Raw genomic sequence first — 18,066 nt, 5'->3', positions numbered from 1 at the left:
GCAGAGAATCTGAAAATATAAAAGCTGAAACCTGAGGCATCAACCCAAGGAAGGGATGGAGGTATAACAGCACCAGTGGCTCCAGCTCAGAGCCGTCCCTAGGGTGACTCCTGATGGAAAAAAAGTAGGAATGTGGCTTCTAGTCCATGTGTGGTCACTTGAAGGGAAGAAACACCCTGGAAGTCCACATGATGGTGAAAAAAGAGTGACTGGAAATGCAGGAGTGTTGGATTAAGCCCTTTTCTGACCCAGAGCTGGGGCACCTGAGAGGTGTTTTAAAAACTTTCATTCCATTTTCAGTCTCATGAGAAGGGTGAGACAATGCAGATGTTATAATTCACTCCATCACAACCAGAAGCCAACTATTTCCTAATGACAATACACTGTCAGTGTTTCTTGGCCTATCAGCTTTAGCCACACCATGCTGAAAATGCCTTAAAGCCAATCATCTGAAATTACCCCTCGTGGGTCCTACTGCAATGCATCTTTCACAGTTCTATTTCTCCAGAGTATCTGGTCTTATTTGCAAGCCCATCCTCTGAAACTTGTTTCCAGCTCCATTTCTCTCTCAGCAATGTCTGTCCTATTCCACGGCATTTCTAAGCCAGCATTTCTTGTCTGTCAGGCTTGGAGAATTCTCTACAAACCCATTTCTCCCTCTCTCTTGAACGGGAAAAAAACCTCTTTGATGGCTTTGTTTGTTGTTTGCTGTGTACAGTGAAGTACACAAGGTGCTATCACGAAGATTGTCACTATAATAATGAATGTCTCTAAATTAAAGGAGGTGGTGCAAGGAGTGATCCCAGTGGAACAAACGCTGTCCCGTGGGCAGGCGGCCTTCCCGGCTCTTGTCTGTTATTTCAGCCTCCCTCCGGAGGGCAGAGAAATGCCAGGCCCACTTCTAATTCAGGGAACTGAGGAAGGGAAATGTGAGTGGCTCCTCTCGGAGGTGATCTGCCGGGAGGAAACGCCGCCGAAGGCTTCTCAGCTGTCCCGGGAACGGCCTCGGACACCCGGCCCAGCCCAAGCCTCTCCTGCCCTGCTTGGGTTACTCCAACCTGGGAGTCGCTGCCAAATATCTGGTGGGGAATCCATGCAGGACTGGCAGTGAGGGATGAGCGGGATGAGCTCGCGGGTGTTTTCCTTCCCTCTCACCCTCCTGTGAGTCAGTCGCCCCGCTGAGCTGGAGTCGCTGCCCTGCAGAGGTTGGGTTTGTGCAGAGAGACTTCCACGGGCAAAATCCTGAGCTCTCTCAGGATTTTTTCATAGAGGTGCACAGAGAGAAGAAAGAGAAAACAATTTCTATTTCTGCTCCTTGTTTTTCCCATGTGGAATGTGTTTGGAGAATTGTTTACCTGGGGTGATTGCTTGGTTGGATTCTGGTGAGGATTGTTTGAGCCTGATGGCCAATCCAACCCACCTGTGGCTGGACTCTCAGAGAGGGGCACGAGCTGTGGGTTAGATTTGGTAGTTAGAAAAGCAGGTTTGTAGTTTTAGTATCTCCTTTAAATAGTATATTAATATATTATAGCATAGTTATAATGAAGAAATCATTCAGCCTTCTGAACTGGAATCAGAAATCAGCATTTCTTCCCACTGGGTTCACCTGCATTTACAATACTGCACTGCAGAGAAAAACACCTGGAGCAAGGCTTTAGGGAGGGAAGGGAAGCCCTGCAGAAACGGTGAGCTGGGATTCCTGCAGAAAACACACGGATGGGAGTGAGGGCTCCTCTGGGATGGGGAAGCCTCAGGCAGGCTCCTGCTCCAGAGCTGAGTCATGGAGCAGGAAAACTTGAAGTCACCCTCCAGGTCCCCCTGGGAAGAGCCTGCTGGGGTGGACACAGCAGTGCTGGCTGAGATCCTGGCGCCTGAGCTGCCATGGGACGGTGTCACCCACAGGACAGGGACACGGGGAATGGGATGTTGGGACCCTCTGCAGGATGCCAGGCTTGAATCCTCACAGGTCACTCTCACAACTGCTTTGCCTGCAGGAGCACATCCCCAGCGGTGGGGTCGGGGTTAGGGGGAGGACACAGGGTTTGTGCTGATGTCAGCCCAGAGGTGACAACAACTCTGGGACACCTTGTCCAGCCTTGTCCTTGCACCTGGCATCTTTTGATCCCAAAGAAAACAATTATGACCCTTTGGAATCTGCTTCCCCCCGGCTCTGCTGTGTCCCTTCCATCCCGGACAGAAAAATTCCCACTTCCAGAGCCGTGGCACTGCGCCGATGTGGCACTGCCCTCTGCTGTCGGTGGCTGCGGGGACACCGCCCAGGGCCACTGCTCTGAGTAGAAACGCCGGGATTTATGTCACCCGAGGGATTCCTGAAGGACCTGAAAGCCACAAAGCTGTCCCAGGAAGACGCTGCATGCACGGTCCCCAGGCATGACAAGCAGCAAAGCCCTGCAGGAGTCAGCGCCTGCTTGGGCTTCCCTTTTTCCCTGGCTGGAAGCAGAAGTGGGGACTATTTTTGGTGCTGCCTCGCTTTGGAAAGAGTCACACACGCCCAGGGCATCACCTCGGATCCAGCACCTCGCTGTGGGCAGAGAAAATGAGTAACAGCAAGGGTCTCACTGCCTTTCCATGAGCCACAGCTCTGCCTCGGGGCTGCCTGGGGGAACTGGAGTTTCCTTCCACGTGCTGGGATCACCAGCTTCTTGGGGATGTGCATGGAAAATGACTCTTAAACTGCTTTTTCCACCAGAGAAACGCTCAGGAAAAGCCTCCCAGTGATAACATTGCTTGTCCTGGCCTCCACCTACAACCCTGCGTTGCCTTTTCCCAAGCTGGAAGAGCTCGGGTGGCAGGATAAGGACACTCAGCATGACCCTGGCACTGGTCCTATCTCCCAAATTCTCCTCCAGGAAAGGCCTCTAGATGGGGCTTTAATGAAATATTGCTCTGGCCTGTGCCGGGCTCTGGTGGCCCATGGGGCTTCTGAACCCCAGCACCCACAGGGGGCTGACTCGGTGCCACTTCACTGGGAGAAGGAAACGGAGATATTCCCGGATAATGGTGAATCACATGGATTTGAGGAAGCTGGAATGGATGTGACACCCACTCCAAGCAAGTTTCAGCTCCCACCCCAAGGGGTGCTGATGTAGAGCCACAGTGGGAGCCCCACATCCCATGCACGGGTGGGTGTGGGAAGCTTTGAACTGTGCTTTTCCACAGGGATGCTTTTGTTTTGCCAAAACTGTGGTCAGGAGCTGGGCTGAGAAGTTTTAAACATTAAAAAATAATAAAAAAAATTATTTCTCCTTCTCATCCCCAAAAAAAGCAGAACCAACACAGTTTGCACAGTGCTGGGAAGACTGGAAATGCTCAAGGGTACAGTCAGAGGTGAGAATAAATTCACCGAGCTCCCAATGTCACTCCAGGAGCTGTTCCAGGACAAAAGGTTCATCCCCCATGATCTCTCCCTCTGTGTGGCTCCTGAACTGGTGTGTCCACAGGTTCTGGGGGTCAGAAACACCGATGGCCCCATTCTGAGCACCCGAGGGTTTTGCTGCTCATCATGCACCCAAATGTCACCTGCTGGGCGCAGCTCCTAAACCCCAGGGACAGTGGCTTTTGAGAAGAGAGCCCAGTGCCAAGTGTCCTCCTGCCTCTGTCCCCGCGGGGACACGGGGTGGCTCAGCAGTGTGACACACACGTGCTCAGGAGGGGAACCTTCCCGTTCTCGGGTGCTGGAATTACCTCCAGGACGACGGTGACAGTGACATGGACGGACCTGGAAAAACGCTGCCGGCCAAAAGGGCGACGCTTAGGGCATTAACTGTTCCCCCCCCCTCCTCGGGCTGCCCGGTGTCCCTGCATTGCTCACAGCCGTGTGGGTGCGCACACGAGTGTGCGACGGCTGTGCCTTCCCACATCCAACCTCTGCACGACTGCCCAGATGTGGCAAACCTCCCCCTTGCCCAGCTGCCTACCCCGGGGCGCACCCAGCCCTTTCACGACCGCTCGCTTCTCGCACAGCTGCCCAGATGTGCCACGCCTACCCCTCGCACGGCCACCTGGCCCTTGCACACCCCATCCTTGCCCAGCTGCCCACCCCTGGAGCAGCCACGCCTTGCACACCTGGCCCTCGCCCTGCTGCCCATCCCTCGCCCAGATGCCAATCCCTCGCACACCCACCCCTGGCACGCTCATCCCTCTCCCGCCTGCCCATCTCCCTCACCCCCTGCACCCTCACCCCATTCCCACCCAGCCGTGTCCCACCACCCCGCGATCGCAGAATAAGAAACAGATTCAGAAACGGGCATGGGTGCCATTCTTCTGTTTGTTTCTTGAGGTGGACGTGGAGGGAGAAATGGAAAGCCCTGAGGAGCAAAAGGAGGCATTCCAGCTGGTTTGTTGAAAAGGTACGGAAATGATGTTGAGCTAGGAGCTAGAACTGGAGGATTCTTCCAAAACTCCTCCAGTAAACTCCGAATAATTTTTCCAAGATCTGAATGCATTGTGAAATTACTTATTAATGCACCGGCCACATATACTCCCTGCTTGTCCCACAGGCGGGAAAACACTGATGCCTGTTTTCCCCTGAGGAAACTGAGGTGGAAGCAAAATGCTAATATTAATCGTCAACTTGTTTACGGTGAATCCCGCCGCGAATCCCCGTCTCCCCGCTCCGCTCCCGTTCCCCAGGACTCTCCCCGCCCCGCCGCTCCGTCCCTCCTCCCGGGGCGTGTCCCCGTGTCCCAGCCCGCCTCTCCTCCGTGTCCCACCCCCCCGGCGGCCCCTCCCCGGCCCGCCCCGCCGCCGCTCGGGCTCTCGCCGCCGGCCGCGCTATAAGAAGCGGGGCGGGCGGCGGGGCCGCAGCGGGCGCGGCGGGGGAACGAGATGAGCAGCGCCGGCGCCGCTGCAAGATGCTGGATGGACACGTCCTGCTGGGATGGCTCTCCTCCTGCGCGCTCCTAGGGCTGCTCGCCTGCGCCCCGCGGCCCTCCGCTGCCTACTTCGGGTAGGTGCCCCCCACGCTCCTGCGCCTTAACTTTTGCCCGAGTTTATTTTTTTTTTTTTTGATGCTGACGGGGTTTTGCGCCCGAGGTGGGGATGCTGCCGTGCGCCTGCGGGCACCCTCCGTCCCTCGCGGGGTGCGGGCATCCCCTCCCGCGGGCGCTGACAGCCGGCGCGGGACAGGGGCAGCGACAGCGCCGTGCCCGCGGCTGTCCCGCGTCCCGGCGCTCGGAGCCGGGCGCCCGGAATCCCCTCGGATTTGCCAGTCGGGACCGGGCTCTCCGGCAGCCGCGGGTCGCAGCCCCCCGGGAGCTGCCGGGCTGCCTCCCGGGGCCGCGGGCAGGAGCTGCCGGGGGCGAGCGAGCGCTTCGTTCCGCCGCTCCCCGCGCGGAGCGGACCTGTAGCGCACCAGCCGCGGGTTGTAACCCCCCCGCCACCCAGCGCGGGACAGAAAACTCCTTTTTCCCCGCAACCAAAGCGCGGGTTCCAAGGCCGGGTGGCGGCAGGCGGGCGCTGCCGGTTGTTTTTCCGGGGGGGATCCGCGGGTGCGGGCGCTGCGCGGCCGCCGCATCCCCGGCGCTCACCTGTGCGCGGGGCGCGGCGCGGCCGGCAGGGGGCGCTCCCGGCCCGGCGCGCGCCGCGCAGGTGGATCCCGATCCCGCTCCCTTCCCGATCCCGATCCCGATCCCGGGGGTTTTGTCCCCCTTGTCCCGCTGTCCCGGCTCTGTGCGGTGAGCTGGCCCGGGCGAATCAACGCGCTCCTCTCCGACGCCCCCCGCAGCCGCGTCGCGGAGCCTCAGCTCCCTGCGGGGTTTTCCCTCTGTGCTTTTTGGGGTGTCTCTGCCTCTTACCCTTAATTTTAGGCCATTTGTCCCAAAATGTTGTCGGGTTGAGAGAGAAGTTTGACGCGAGTACCTGTGTAAAGAGATTTTGGTGTAAGTTTACGCAACAGTGATGATTCTTGATTCTTTTTTTTTTTTTTCCTTTTCCTTTTTTTTTTTGGGGATGTTGTGTTGTGACCACTGGTAGGAGCCACCGGACCAGCCGTGGAGAATGTTTTAGCAGACTTGAGGTTTTCCCCCCTTCTTTCCAGTAAAACAAATCCTGGTGTTGAGGCTTGTCCATTGCTTGTGGTCTGGCAAAGTTTTCCAAACAGTGCTACTTACATCTTCTGTTTCCAGCTCCAGAACCGTTTCACTTCCTGCTGCTGGGGCTGGTTTTCTAAGGAAACAGCCTGTCCTGTGTGTGCAGGTTTTTAGGAAAAGCCCTTTTCTCCCTCGGCAGTGTGCAGAGGGCTGTTCCCAGCCCGCTGGCTCACGTGTCTGCCGAGGACCACCGGCACTGTGCAGCTGAATTGTGCCTTGGGGACTGACAGGCTTTGGAAGGAGCTTGGCTGTAGCTCTCCTATTAATCCCTGCCGTGCTGGTATCTGCTCTAGAGCAGCAGGTAACTCATTCCAGTTCCTTCTGGGATTTCTCTCTCGGCTTGTAGAGGTTTTAACTTTGGAAGGGACATTCTGAGCCGAGGGCAGTGTCTGCTGTCTGTCCTGACCGCTTTGGGTTTTCCTCTGTCTTGGTACAGCTGCTGTTTCTGGTTTGAGGCTCCCTCCCTGGCAGTGAGGAGGGGAGAGGAGATGCTGCCAGATGTGCACCCAGCCAGATGTGCACTCCAGGGCTGCTGTGGTGTGCAGTGGAGTTTGCTTTTGCAAAGCCTCCTTGTCTCTGGTTAAAGCCCCAGCCAAGGAGCAGCTGATCCCTTCTTTGTTCTTCCAAGAGCAGAGGTTGCACTTGCGGAGCTGCTGGGGACACTGGGAATAGTCAGTGCTGAGATCCCAGCTCCTGATAATCCTCAGTGAGATCCGACAAGTGTGCGTGGAAGAGCTGAGCTCCCCTCGCTGTGGCCTTCTGTCTGTTGATAAAGAAGGAAATCCCACCTGGTAAAAGCTGGATGTTCCTGCAGCACTTCCCAGGTCTCTCAGCAAGTGCCCTGGGTGGGCTGGTATTGATCTTTTTTTCTTCTGCCACGTGCATGAAGGAGCTGCTCCAGGTGAGGCAGCACATCTGTTCACTCTGATAAATCCTTGCTGACAACTTGGCTGCATCACCTGAGCTAAAACCTTCCAGGCAGGGAGAGGGATGCTCCTTTTGAGTCCAAGGCATCACCAAAGCCACTTTTTGGTGGCGTGCTGGCCCCTCTGGGTGCTGGCATCCCTGTGGAGGAGGTGGTGGGGCACAGAGTGAGGCGGTGTTCAGCAGATGTCACGCTGTGGCTGCTCCCTTCCTCAGTCTGGAGGGGGACAGGGACAGCTGTGGATGATCCCTTCCCCAGCCCCAATGTCTTATTTCAGGGAAAGAATTCCATGTCTCCAAATGCGTGGCCTGGTGGGGAATTAGTGCCCAGGGACAGAAACGGGGCATGGTTACACGATAACGAGATTGTGTCAGCATGGAGTTATGTCTGTGCCTGCCCCGGGGGGCAGCAGGAAGGGATGCTGGGCTGGGGAGACCACGGCTGGAGGCTGCTGCTTCCCTGGAAGTCTGGCTCTGGTGTTCTTGGAGGATGCACAAGCGGCTGAGCAGGATAAATGCCCTCTGGAAGCAGAGTTTGCAGTGTGTGTGGCAGCTGGAGCCGTGGTGCAGGTGGGGCTCTTGCTGCTGTTTTGCTCCGTGCCCAAGCTGTCTGACTGGGAGATGTGCTGAAGGTGGAGGGAGAGATGTGTGTCTGCCTGTGGAGGGAGAGACAGATTTTCCCTTTTTCTGAGGGGAATTCTGGCAGCCTGGCTGTTGCTGCCCTCCTCCCTGGAGCAGGTGCCAGCAAGACCCGGGGTTCCTGCCCAGGAGCAGCACCTGCAGCGATGCTGAGCGGAGCTGAGACCCTGCAGGCACCTGCTCAGGAGGGGTTTTGAGGGTTTGGCTCAGCCCTAACTCCTGGGAAACAGCTGGAGCAGCCTGGCTGCAGGGATCGGGGATGTGGTGATGCTACAGCTCCAAAACCCTTGGCTGATAAGAAACTTTTTGACAGAGAGAAAAAAGCATGCTTGCGAAACTGAGCACAGCCCTGCTGGCTTTTTGTGCGTTTAGAGCTGCCCCTCAGGAGGAGGATGATGATGGTGGTGGCTGAATTTTGGGCTGGGATGACTGTGGGAGAGGCCGTGCCTGCACCAGAGGGGGAGGCATTGCCTCGGGATCGGTGTCAGCCTGCTGGGATGCACTGGCTGCCCCAGAAGTGAAGCTGCTTTCATGTCCAGCCACGGCCTCTGCAGCTGGGCTGTCTGAGCACTAATTTGCACCGTATTCCTACTGCCTGCTGGGGGGAGCTTGGAGCAGCCCCAGGCTGCCGGGATCCCTGAGAAAGCATTGCATTTCACTTTTCCTCCCCGCTCTGCTTTCCCGGTGCCTGACACGCTCGGGGTACCTCCCCTCCCTCCCTCCCTCCCTTTCCCCTCTCAAATGTGGCTGGGGGTGGTGGAAATGCCAGAGCGGCATCTGGGAATTGTGTTGGGACTTGCACTTCTGGGCTTTGGAAGTGGCAGGTGACAAGATTAGCCGTGCTGGGGTGACAGGGTGGCCGAGGAACTTCAATCCTGCTGTGCCCTGAGCTGCTGGGAAGGGAAACCAGCCCGCAGGAGCTTCTGCTTTCCTGAGCTGCCTGATCCGTGGATCTGAGGCGACCCAGGCCATAAATCAACCCCCCTCTATTTCTATTTTTGTGGGGTCTGATTCAGTTTTGGTGCACCTCTTAAAAAAAATTAATTCTCGCTGGAAGAAGTGTTTCTCCTGCCGGTTGGGATTTGCTCTGCTTCCCCTCCGGGAGCAGAAGGATCCCAGCAGCTCTGCCCCCTCTGCAAACACTTGTCAAGACAGTAGTAATGTTACAAGTGGCTCATGCTTACATAGTGTTTATATTGACAGATTGCAATGTTCTGCATAAATGTAACTGATCTGTCCCCTGCACGCAGGCAACAGGAACCCTCAAATGCTCACGGGGTGGGGAGAGGGAGGGAGGGGAAGCATAGCTTGCCCTAATTTACCAACACACCACTCCCGAGAGCTGCGCTGGGGCTTCGCAGTGTGGGAAGCGCCGTGTATTTTTATTCCCTTTGGCAGGTGCAGAAAAAGGTGCCCTGCTCCGAAACCTCGTCGTCCAGGCTGTGATTTTTGTTGAGGGAGACTTGGGAAAGAGGGGGATGCTGGACTCGAAGGGGCTGTTCGGGCGCTGCGAGCGCTCTGGCGTGGGCACGAAGCCACGGCGAGTTCCAGCGTCACCTCCAAATAAAAGCAACCCCACGGGCTCTGCCCCTTGTTTGTGCAGCCCGTGGGCCACGCTGGGCGATGGCAGCTCCCGTGTGCGTGGCCGTCACCGGAGGGTGGCGCGGGGCCACCTGCGGCCTGCTGGCCGCGGTGGCTTCGCGGGCGCGCCCGCCGGGCCCTGGCGTGTGTGAGATGGAGCAGCTGCTTCCCAGCACAACCCAAAAAAACAAAACCTGGCCCTGGCTGGCGAGGAGGCAGGAATGCGGCGCGCAGGCAAACACAGCTGGAGCGCCCGGAAAGGACGGCTCGGCCATCCCGCCCTGAGCCGCGCGTTCTGCCTCTCCCGCGCGGCTCCGCGGGCTTTCAGCTGCTGGGTTTGGGGTTTTCCTTGGAAAACTGGGAGGGTTTGCCTGGTTTGGGCAGGTGTGGTTTTTTTTTTTTTTTTTTCCTTCTTTTTTTCTTCCTCCCTTGCTTTTTTGGAGCTGGGTGAGTCGTCACTGCCGCGAGTCCTGCCTGGCTTGGCTCCCAAAGTTGGCCTCTCTGGGTCAACTCAAAGCAGTGTTTAACCTCCATTCCTTTGGAAAGGGAGCCCCGTGCCCAGAAGCAGCATTTGCTTTGGAGGTGCTTGGAAGTGGCACTGGATTTGATGAGGCGCCACCAGCGTGGTGACAAAGCCAGGAATATTTGGAAAAATAACTGCGCCAGACCTGCATCCTCATCCCTGGGGAGCAGGATTCGTCCCAGAGCGGGCTGGGAAGTGCCTGGAAGCTCCTCCTGCCTGCAGAGGATGGAGCAGCATTCACTCAGACAAGAATTAGTATTTTTTTTTGGCTTAAATAGTGGACTGATCATGTTGCTTGACATTTTGGATCTACTGCCTTGTGCCTCAGTTTCCCTCACCTGAGGCTGTTCCTCTCTGAACTCAGGTTAATGATGAGCTCTGCTGCAGCCTCCGTGTCCAAATACTGCTTTTTTTTCTTTTTTCCCAGTGCTGTAAATGACACGTTGGAGGGGGAAGATGGGTTGTTAGGAGGATATTGAGCGGATACCTGGCAAAGCAGGAGGCTGGTGACTTCCTTTAGCCTGACTGGTGATGCAGAACCAGAGACCAGGAATCCACAGGACTCTGGTCTCCTGCTGAAAGGCCTGGTCAATGATTAACTTGATTTCTGGGAGCTGCTGACAACAATAAAAGGGAGTCCAGCCCCACAACCCCAACACAAAAAGCCCCAGAGTGTTTAATAATTCAAGGCCTCGTGCTTTATCGGGGTAATGAGAACGGCCTTAAGGCTCATTTGGTGGCAGGTAATTGAATTAGGCTGTGGGATTGGGAAGGGAGAGCAAGTTAAGTGGAAAGTCTGGAAGACTGCACGGAGAAGCCTCTGTGATGCAGCTTAGTCTGAATCTTTCTGGCCGGAGCAAGTTTTGTCAGTTTTTGCCGCTTTCTTCATTTTTCTGTCGGATTAATTCATTGTGCTGGCAGACTTGGTGTAGTTGCCTCTTGGAGAGTCATGGACTGATTTGGGTTAGGAAAGATTTTCTAGTTCCACCTCCTGCCATGGGAAGGGACACTTTCCACCATCCCAGGCTGCTCCAAGCACTGTCCAACCTGCCCTTGGACACTTCCAGGGATCCAGGGGCAGCCACAACTTCTCTGGGAAATCTGTGCCAGGGCCTCTCCACCCTCACAGAGAAGAATTTCCTCCTAATACCTCACCTAAACCTATTTTCTTTCACTTTAAAACATTCCCAGTCATCCTATCACTATCTACCTGTGTAAAAAGTTCTCCCCAGCTCTCTTGTGGATATTCCTGGCCCAGGGGTGCTCCATTCCATTCACTTCGTTTAAGGACATGCTGACAGTGTTGTTATTTCTAATAAATGTTGGTATTTAAACATTCTTTAAGGTTTTTTTTTTTTAAGTGGAAAATCTGAGTCAGAAGAAACTGCTGAGCTTAAGCTGTTGTGGGGGTGGCTGGGCAGCCAGAGGAGCTGCTGGACCAGTGACCATCACTGGTATTTCCAGAGTATGAGGCATTCATGGTCCAGAGCTGCATGAGGGGTGGTGGGACATGGAAATCTTGGCTCAGGAGAGCTGAAGACTTGGATTTGCCTTCCCTGTCTCCTGTTTGATCCCTGTGCCTTGTCGCCTTCTAAGAGAGAGTTAGGTTGGAAGGGGATTTTGAAGCTGTTAAATCAGGATATCCCCACTGGGGGGACCACCCGAGGTGGGAGGATTTCTGAGGCCAGAAGCTCCATGCAGATCCTCTCTGCTCCAGTTCCACGGAATAATGTGGCCCCCATAGGGCTTGCATTCTGTGGCCACCTGAGTTCTGTAGAAGACAAAGGGGTCAACGCTTCACCTGATCTTTGAGGAGAGGACTTGATGCATTCCAAGTGTCTTTATCTGCTCCCCCTCAATTTCTGGTTCCAGCTGCCTCCTGAGAGACCCCTCTGGGGTGGGATGGCGCCGAGTTCACGCTGAAACCTTCTGTTAGACACAAACTTCCCAAGTTCCCAACTCCCAGGGGTGTGTTGGAGCAATCCAAGAACTCTCCTGGACCCGGTTTTCCAACCTAAAACCTGCTGAGCCTCTGGCTTCCCTCCACACTGAAGCAGCCCCTTCTCTCTGCAGCCAAAACAGCTCTCAGGTGGCTTGTAGTGTGTTCATACAACTGGTTCCTTGACCTGAGGAGCCCTCGAGCACAGGACCTGGTGTTTGCACTCTTAAATGGTCCTGGGGGGCCGCTGCTCCTCCTGCAGAACGTGGCTGCAGGTTCTGGACCAACATGAGCCAGGTAGGATTTGCTTTCCTGACTTTTTCCAGAGCTCAGGAACCAGCTTGAAGTTGAGAGGACCCAGAAATTATGAGGATTATTATTATGGAAAGGGTTAACCCTTTAGAAGCTTTTTTTTTTGACGTCAAGATGCAAATTTTTTTCCTCTTCTCCTGTTTGTAACTGTGCTTTTTAAGGTTCCTTCAGATGGTGGCTGTAAGTGCTAATGAGCCTTATCTCTCCAGATACTGTCATAAAACACACTTATGGAGTTTATCAGCTCAGCAAGCTTTACATTTTATTGTAATGTGTGTTTGCACTTCCCCAAGTGGAACAGGGAGTATTTTGATTCCGTGGATAAACACAGCAGTTACAGGATTTGCTGGAGCTGATAGAAAAATCTATCCTGATTTTTTTTATTTTTTTTTTTCTTCTCTCCCCACCTCTCAGCCCTTACCAGGAACTCGTTTCAAATGAATCAAACAGCTCCTGACTGTGCTCTGTGGCCTTCCAGTCTGCAATTATAAACCATTCTCTAAAGTGTGGGGGGAGCATTTTATTCGGTTGCTGAAAGATTTTGGGGGAAGGGGAAAGGACAGGTTAAAAAAAACAAAACTCTTTTTTTTTTTTTTTTGGAGTTGGGGGGAAGAACAGAGGAAAACCTCTTTTCTCTTCATTCACCACAGAAAATGCAAACTCAACAGTGTCTGACAGTAATGCTGAGTCTGGGATACAGCATGGAACACCCAATTCCTGTTGATTCCCAGCAGGCTGGATGGGAGTTGGCAGGAATTTTATGAGCAGATTCATTTGGCCTAGCTGATTAAAATAGCATTAGTTGGTCATGGAGTTTGGGGCAAACTTGCTCTGATTTCTGCATTTGCCACGCACTGGATGGAGGAATTTCCCAACTGGAGCAAAACTTTCCTTTCTTGGAAAAACTCCTTGGGGTCTTCCAGAGAGTGAAGCAGCAAAATTGGCCGTGGAGCAGAGCAGGAGGTGGCTTCTGTGGTGTGGAGCAACAGATGATTTCCCACAGACATGACTGAAGCACTGAAAGAGGCCCACAGGGACATCTGAGCTGAGCTGAAAACCCTCCCTGATGGCTGGCTGAGGCAGTCCTGGGAGGAATGGGCAGAAGTTGAACCAGAACCATGGTGTGCTGTTGAATCTCTCTGGATTTCTGTGGAGCAGCCTCCCAGCACAAAGAGGGTCAAGCCACTGTTGTTTTCAAATCCTCTTGGAAGGGGTCAATTGATGAGCAGAAGAAAGAATATAAAAAATGAGCAGCTGATTTTGAAGTACCCAGGGGGGTGTGTAGAGTGTGACCCCTGGGTGATGCATGGCAGGGGACACAGGTGGCAAAATGAATTGTTCTGACCCACAGGACCCACAGCTTGGCACTGGGATTTCTGCTCCTGGGTCTTCAGCACTCTGGCCATGGAGAGACCTCAGAGCTCCTTCCTGGGGCTCCAGGAGAGCTGGAGAGGGACTTGGACAAGGGATGGAGGGACAGGACAAAGAGAAATGGATTCCCACTGCCAGAGAGCAGGATGAAATGGGATATTGGGAAGGATTTCCTCCCTGTGAGGGTGGGGAGCCCTGGCACAGGGTGCCCAGAGCAGCTGTGGCTGCCCCTGGATCCCTGGAAGTGCCCAAGGCCAGGTTGGATGGGGTTGGAGCAGCCTGGGGTGGTGGAAAGTGCCCCATGGCAGGTTCTTCTCATGACTTGCTGGGAATTTTGCAGCCTTCCCTCCCCTGATCCTAAAAGGAACAGCACAGAGGCATTGCTGTACCCTGCTCCTCGTGGCTTTCCTGCAGCTAATTCCCAGGGTAGACCTCAGTGGGAACCCCTGTTGTCAACCCCTGCTTGAGCTGGGGGCATTGCTTTTTCACTATTTTAATATAATTAATAATAATACAATTTAAATTAAACATAGTAATATAAGCACAATAATAAATATGTAATAAAACCAAAACTATTAATAATAAATATAATGAATATAATTTAATTAATATAATTTCTCATTATCATCTCTTTAGATTAATTTTTTTTTTTTTTTAAAGACTTATGACCTGAGGTTTGGTATTGCAACAAAACAAAGCCAGGCAGCCCTGGAGGTGTAACTGTACATTCTTTAAGAGATGGCAGCTGAGGATTTTTGGGTGAAGATGGTTCTCTCCAGAGGACCCTGTGGGGTTTTCCAGCTCTGTTTTAGGATCACTGTCAGCAAACACCTCGCTCTCCAAAGTGTCCAAGGAGTGAAGTTGAATTTTCTGGACGTTGGATAATTCTCCTTGCCTGTGGCTGAAGCTGGGATTGGGGTGGCTGCAGTTTGCCCTGGCGCCACGCTTGGCATCCGTGGGAGATCCCTGGCAGCTGGCTGCTCCTGGGGCGAGGTTTTTGGGGTGGATTTACCCTGCTGAGCTCCTCGCTGGCTGCCTTGCTGCCAGGAGCTCTGCCAGATTCCTGCAGGGGGAAACAATTTTTGCTTCCCCCAAATTTTGCTGTGGGCTCGGTGTCTCTGATTTCTCTGGAAAACCAGTCCATCGTGTCTGCCGTGGTGCAGAGCCTCTCCCGAGGGCAGGGGGGAGCGGTGGGCGAGGGCTCATCAGACAAGGCTTTGAGAATTACCCAGATAATCAAAGGAAATGTGATTCCACTTGAGTTGACCATGGAAAGGCTGCTGTGTTTTGGTGTTTCTCAGCTTTTTTACATCCTGGATTGGGAACCTGGGGGCCAGCTCAGTGATTGCAGTTGGGATGAGCTTCCACCTTGGACTGGATCCAGTGGTGTTGGCTGCAGAGCCTCTCCCAGGGCAATCCATGACTTCAGGGGACCTTTCCCAGCTCAGGAACGTGGAGTTCAGCTGCTCTCCAGTGCTGCCCATCTCCTCTGACAAGAAACCCAATCCTGCAGCCCAAACCCCTCTGGGGACAGTTCACCAGAACTGATACTTGGTTTAAAAGAACTGGCTTGTTTGGCTTAATCTTGACAAAATTCTTTTCTAGCCCTAATCCTCTCCCAGCGTAAGGTGAGATCTTGAAATACCTGGCAGACCTAGAGCTCAGCTCTCTCTCTGCATCTCTGGGCCTCTCTGCAATCAAAGGTGAGGGGGGCAGAGGCATTTTCAGCCCCTGCCAAAGATAAATCTCCTGCTGGGAGCAAGCAGGGAGCTCTTTCCCAGTCTGTGGTTAACAAGTTGATCTGACAGGCCAGAGGTGAAGCAGCCACTTGAGCTGAATTACAGGGTCTGACCAAAGATCCAACACTTCCTCTGGCTCATTAGCACAGCTGTGCTGCATCCCTGGGGACTATTTCTATCTTCTGGCTTGTCCCATGTTGACTCTGGAAATCCAGAGGCTTAGGAGAGAGGGCTGGAGCTGAGGAGCTGCCCTTGGGAGGGTGTGAGCCGGACTGAAGAAGGCTTTGAGCAGTCCCTGTGGTCAGCATTACGAGCTGTAATGTCCAGACTGGTTTGTGGAGCTGAGGAAAATGTGTTTTCAGGCAGATTTGCCTCTCTGCAAGGTGCAGGACGGGCGCTGGGCTAAAGGGATGGTGCTTGCAGGGCAGTGGGAGCAGCCATCATCCTGCACTTGCAGGACCAGCTGGGCTCCTGTGCTTGCAGAGGGATCACCAGCCATGAAGAAACAATTGTGATGTTGTGGAGATGCCTTAAGAGTAGCTGCAGTGCCTGTGGGGATTTTGTGTTCCCGGAGCACGGGCTGGGTTCAGCCACGGCAGGGTGGGAGGTACCAGGGGAGGAGAAGGGCATCCTCCCTCAGCCCTGCATCCCTGGGGCTGCTCCAGGCTCATGGAAAATCTGAGAGCTGGCGCTGGGAGGGGGCAGCTGAGCTGACAGCCTGGCCTGGGCTGACTCACAGTGACAAAAACGCCTCAGTTTGGGGCTGTGCAGGCTCAGTGACCCCGTGACGCCATGGCTCTGGGGGTATTTCTGCCAGGGGCTGGATGTTCCCCCTCACAGACTCATGGTGAGGAGTTGGGGGGTGACTCCTCTGCTCCCAGAGCCTGCAGAGAGCCAGGACTGAGGTGAGCTGCTCCCAGGGATGCTCTGCTGGCCGCTGGCCACATCAGGGACAGGTCAGTGGCCTTGTCCAAACAGCTGCACCTCCCTGCCTGCACGGGGCTGTTTACTCTGCTCCCAGAGCTCTCTCTGGAGGCTCCTTTCAGGTTCTTTTGGTGGAAGTGGCTCTGAAGCTGGTGTCTGACCTGTCTGGATGCTCAGTTTTACCCGTTGTGGGTGAAGGGAGCAGAGGTCTGTGTGGCTTTGGGTGTTTCAGCTGTGGCCCAGGACTGATCTCACAGTGAGCAGCTCTGAGCTGGGTCAGGGATTTGGTGCACATCCTTTAAAGCCCCCAAAGGCTGCTGGGCTATGGGTTGTGTTTGAAAATGCCTTCAGTACGTGCCTGACAAAGCAGAGCCCGCTGGGTTGGAGTTTCTCCTCCTGTTGCAGCGATAAAAGGGATCCAAAGACAAATTTATAGAGGATCCAAAGACAAATTCATAGGAATCTTCCTGCTGACCTGGTGAGGTCTGAAGAGTTTAAAAGCAGGAAACACCAAGCTCCAGCCCACGAGGTCTGGCTGCAAAACAAGATGAGTGGTACAGGCTTCATTTTGGGGGTGCAGCGTTGCACCTGCTCGCCTTTCCCAGAGCCTGGCTGGGAGATGCGTGGCTGGATTTCCAGGGCAGCTGCTGCCCTTGCTTTTCAAGCACCAGCCACACGTTGCTCTTGCTCCTGTCAGCTGCCCGAGCTGCTCTGTTTGTGTGTCTAAAACTTGAAGGCTGGGAGAAGGAAGAAACCTGACCAGTGCAATGGAAACCTTCAATTCCCCGCGGTCCCAGGAGGAGCAGAGCAGCTCCAGGCTGGAGCTAGGAATGAACTCCGTTTGTACACTGCCTCGCCTCTCCAGGAGGAGCAGCAGCCAGGAAAAATATCAACAGTTCCATTAAAAAGTCTGCTGGTTTGCTAAAGTAGTGGAATAAACATACCTGTAGGTAAAAGAGCCCGAACCGCACAGGAAACATTAAGGGCAGCGAACACACGCAGCCTCGCTGCCTCTCCCTGTGGATGTCCCCAGGAAAAAACGCCGCGTCCATGGCGATGGGGACATCAAACAGCAGCTGGGGGGATTATTCTTAGCTGGGGAAGAAGTGGCTTGCGTGAAACAGGGGCTCCGTGGTTTCCTAGAAAGGCAAAACCTGGGCTGAGCCCGCCCTGTGCTGCTGCTGGCTCTGGGGAGGGAGGGGGGGTGGTCCTGGAGTAAAAATCGAGGCAGGATGTGGTTTGGGGTGGTTGGTAGCCCTTTGTTTGATTCTTATTGCCCTTCTTAGCTTTTCTGATCCCTGTTTCTGTGGGAATTGTGTGGGGCTGACCTGCTTTTGCTCTAAGCAGTGGAAAAGCTGGGATGCAAACCAGTGGGAAGTGGGAAAAGCCCCTGGGAGCTTGCAGAAGAGCAGGGTGGCTGTGGTGGCACTAAATGGGGGAGATCCAATCACCCCCAACCATCAGTGCGGGGGTGGAGTTGGCCCCTTCCTACCTGCACAGACCCCAAATCCATCCTCTGACCCCTTTGGGACAGGGGGAACGGAGGGAGAGCTGTATTTGATATTTCAGTGAGGACGCAGGAGCCACCAGCATGGCTCCAGTGGGAGATGCTGCCAGCACTTCTTGGACCAGGGAGCTGCCCAGAAAACCCAACTTCCCCTTGGCCATGGCCAGCAAACATGGGCTGCCCAAAAAAATCCACGTGGAAAACGCCTCTGGTTGCAACCAGATGGCACCTGTCAGGCACAAGGAGACGTTTCTATTAGTGCTCTTATTGGAGTGTTTTGGATCCCTCCCAGGCCCGAGCTGTCCTCCCTGGGGCAGATTGATGGGATTATTGCATGCTAGAGACAGTCCCTGTGCTCCCAGGCCTCATCTGCACAGGCACTCAGCACAACTAATCGGAACTGACTTTTCAAGTGGATTAGTTCAATTACTCTTAACTAGCCCCGGTGGAAACACTCTCCTTGGGGATTAAAGAGCCTTAATTCACTTTAACAGACT

The 18,066-nt window shown here is 54.3% G+C and overlaps 1 protein-coding gene across 1 annotated transcript in view; it reads left to right on the top strand.

Annotated features, from left to right (window-relative positions):
• Positions 1 to 4,874: 4,874 nt before the first annotated feature.
• WNT9A (Wnt family member 9A) overlaps positions 4,875 to 18,066 on the top strand; it is a 54,296-nt gene continuing 41,104 nt past the window's right edge. Inside the window, exon 1 of the mRNA XM_053944696.1 lies at positions 4,875 to 4,969. Coding sequence (XP_053800671.1) covers positions 4,875 to 4,969 — 95 coding nt within the window. The remainder of the gene's footprint in view (positions 4,970 to 18,066) is intronic.

The sequence above is a fragment of the Vidua chalybeata genome, chromosome 1 (assembly GCF_026979565.1).
Source record: "Vidua chalybeata isolate OUT-0048 chromosome 1, bVidCha1 merged haplotype, whole genome shotgun sequence".
In the NCBI taxonomy this organism is placed as follows: domain Eukaryota; kingdom Metazoa; phylum Chordata; class Aves; order Passeriformes; family Viduidae; genus Vidua; species Vidua chalybeata.
Note: the sequence above shows the minus strand (reverse complement) of the source record. Positions and strands in the feature narration are given on the sequence as shown.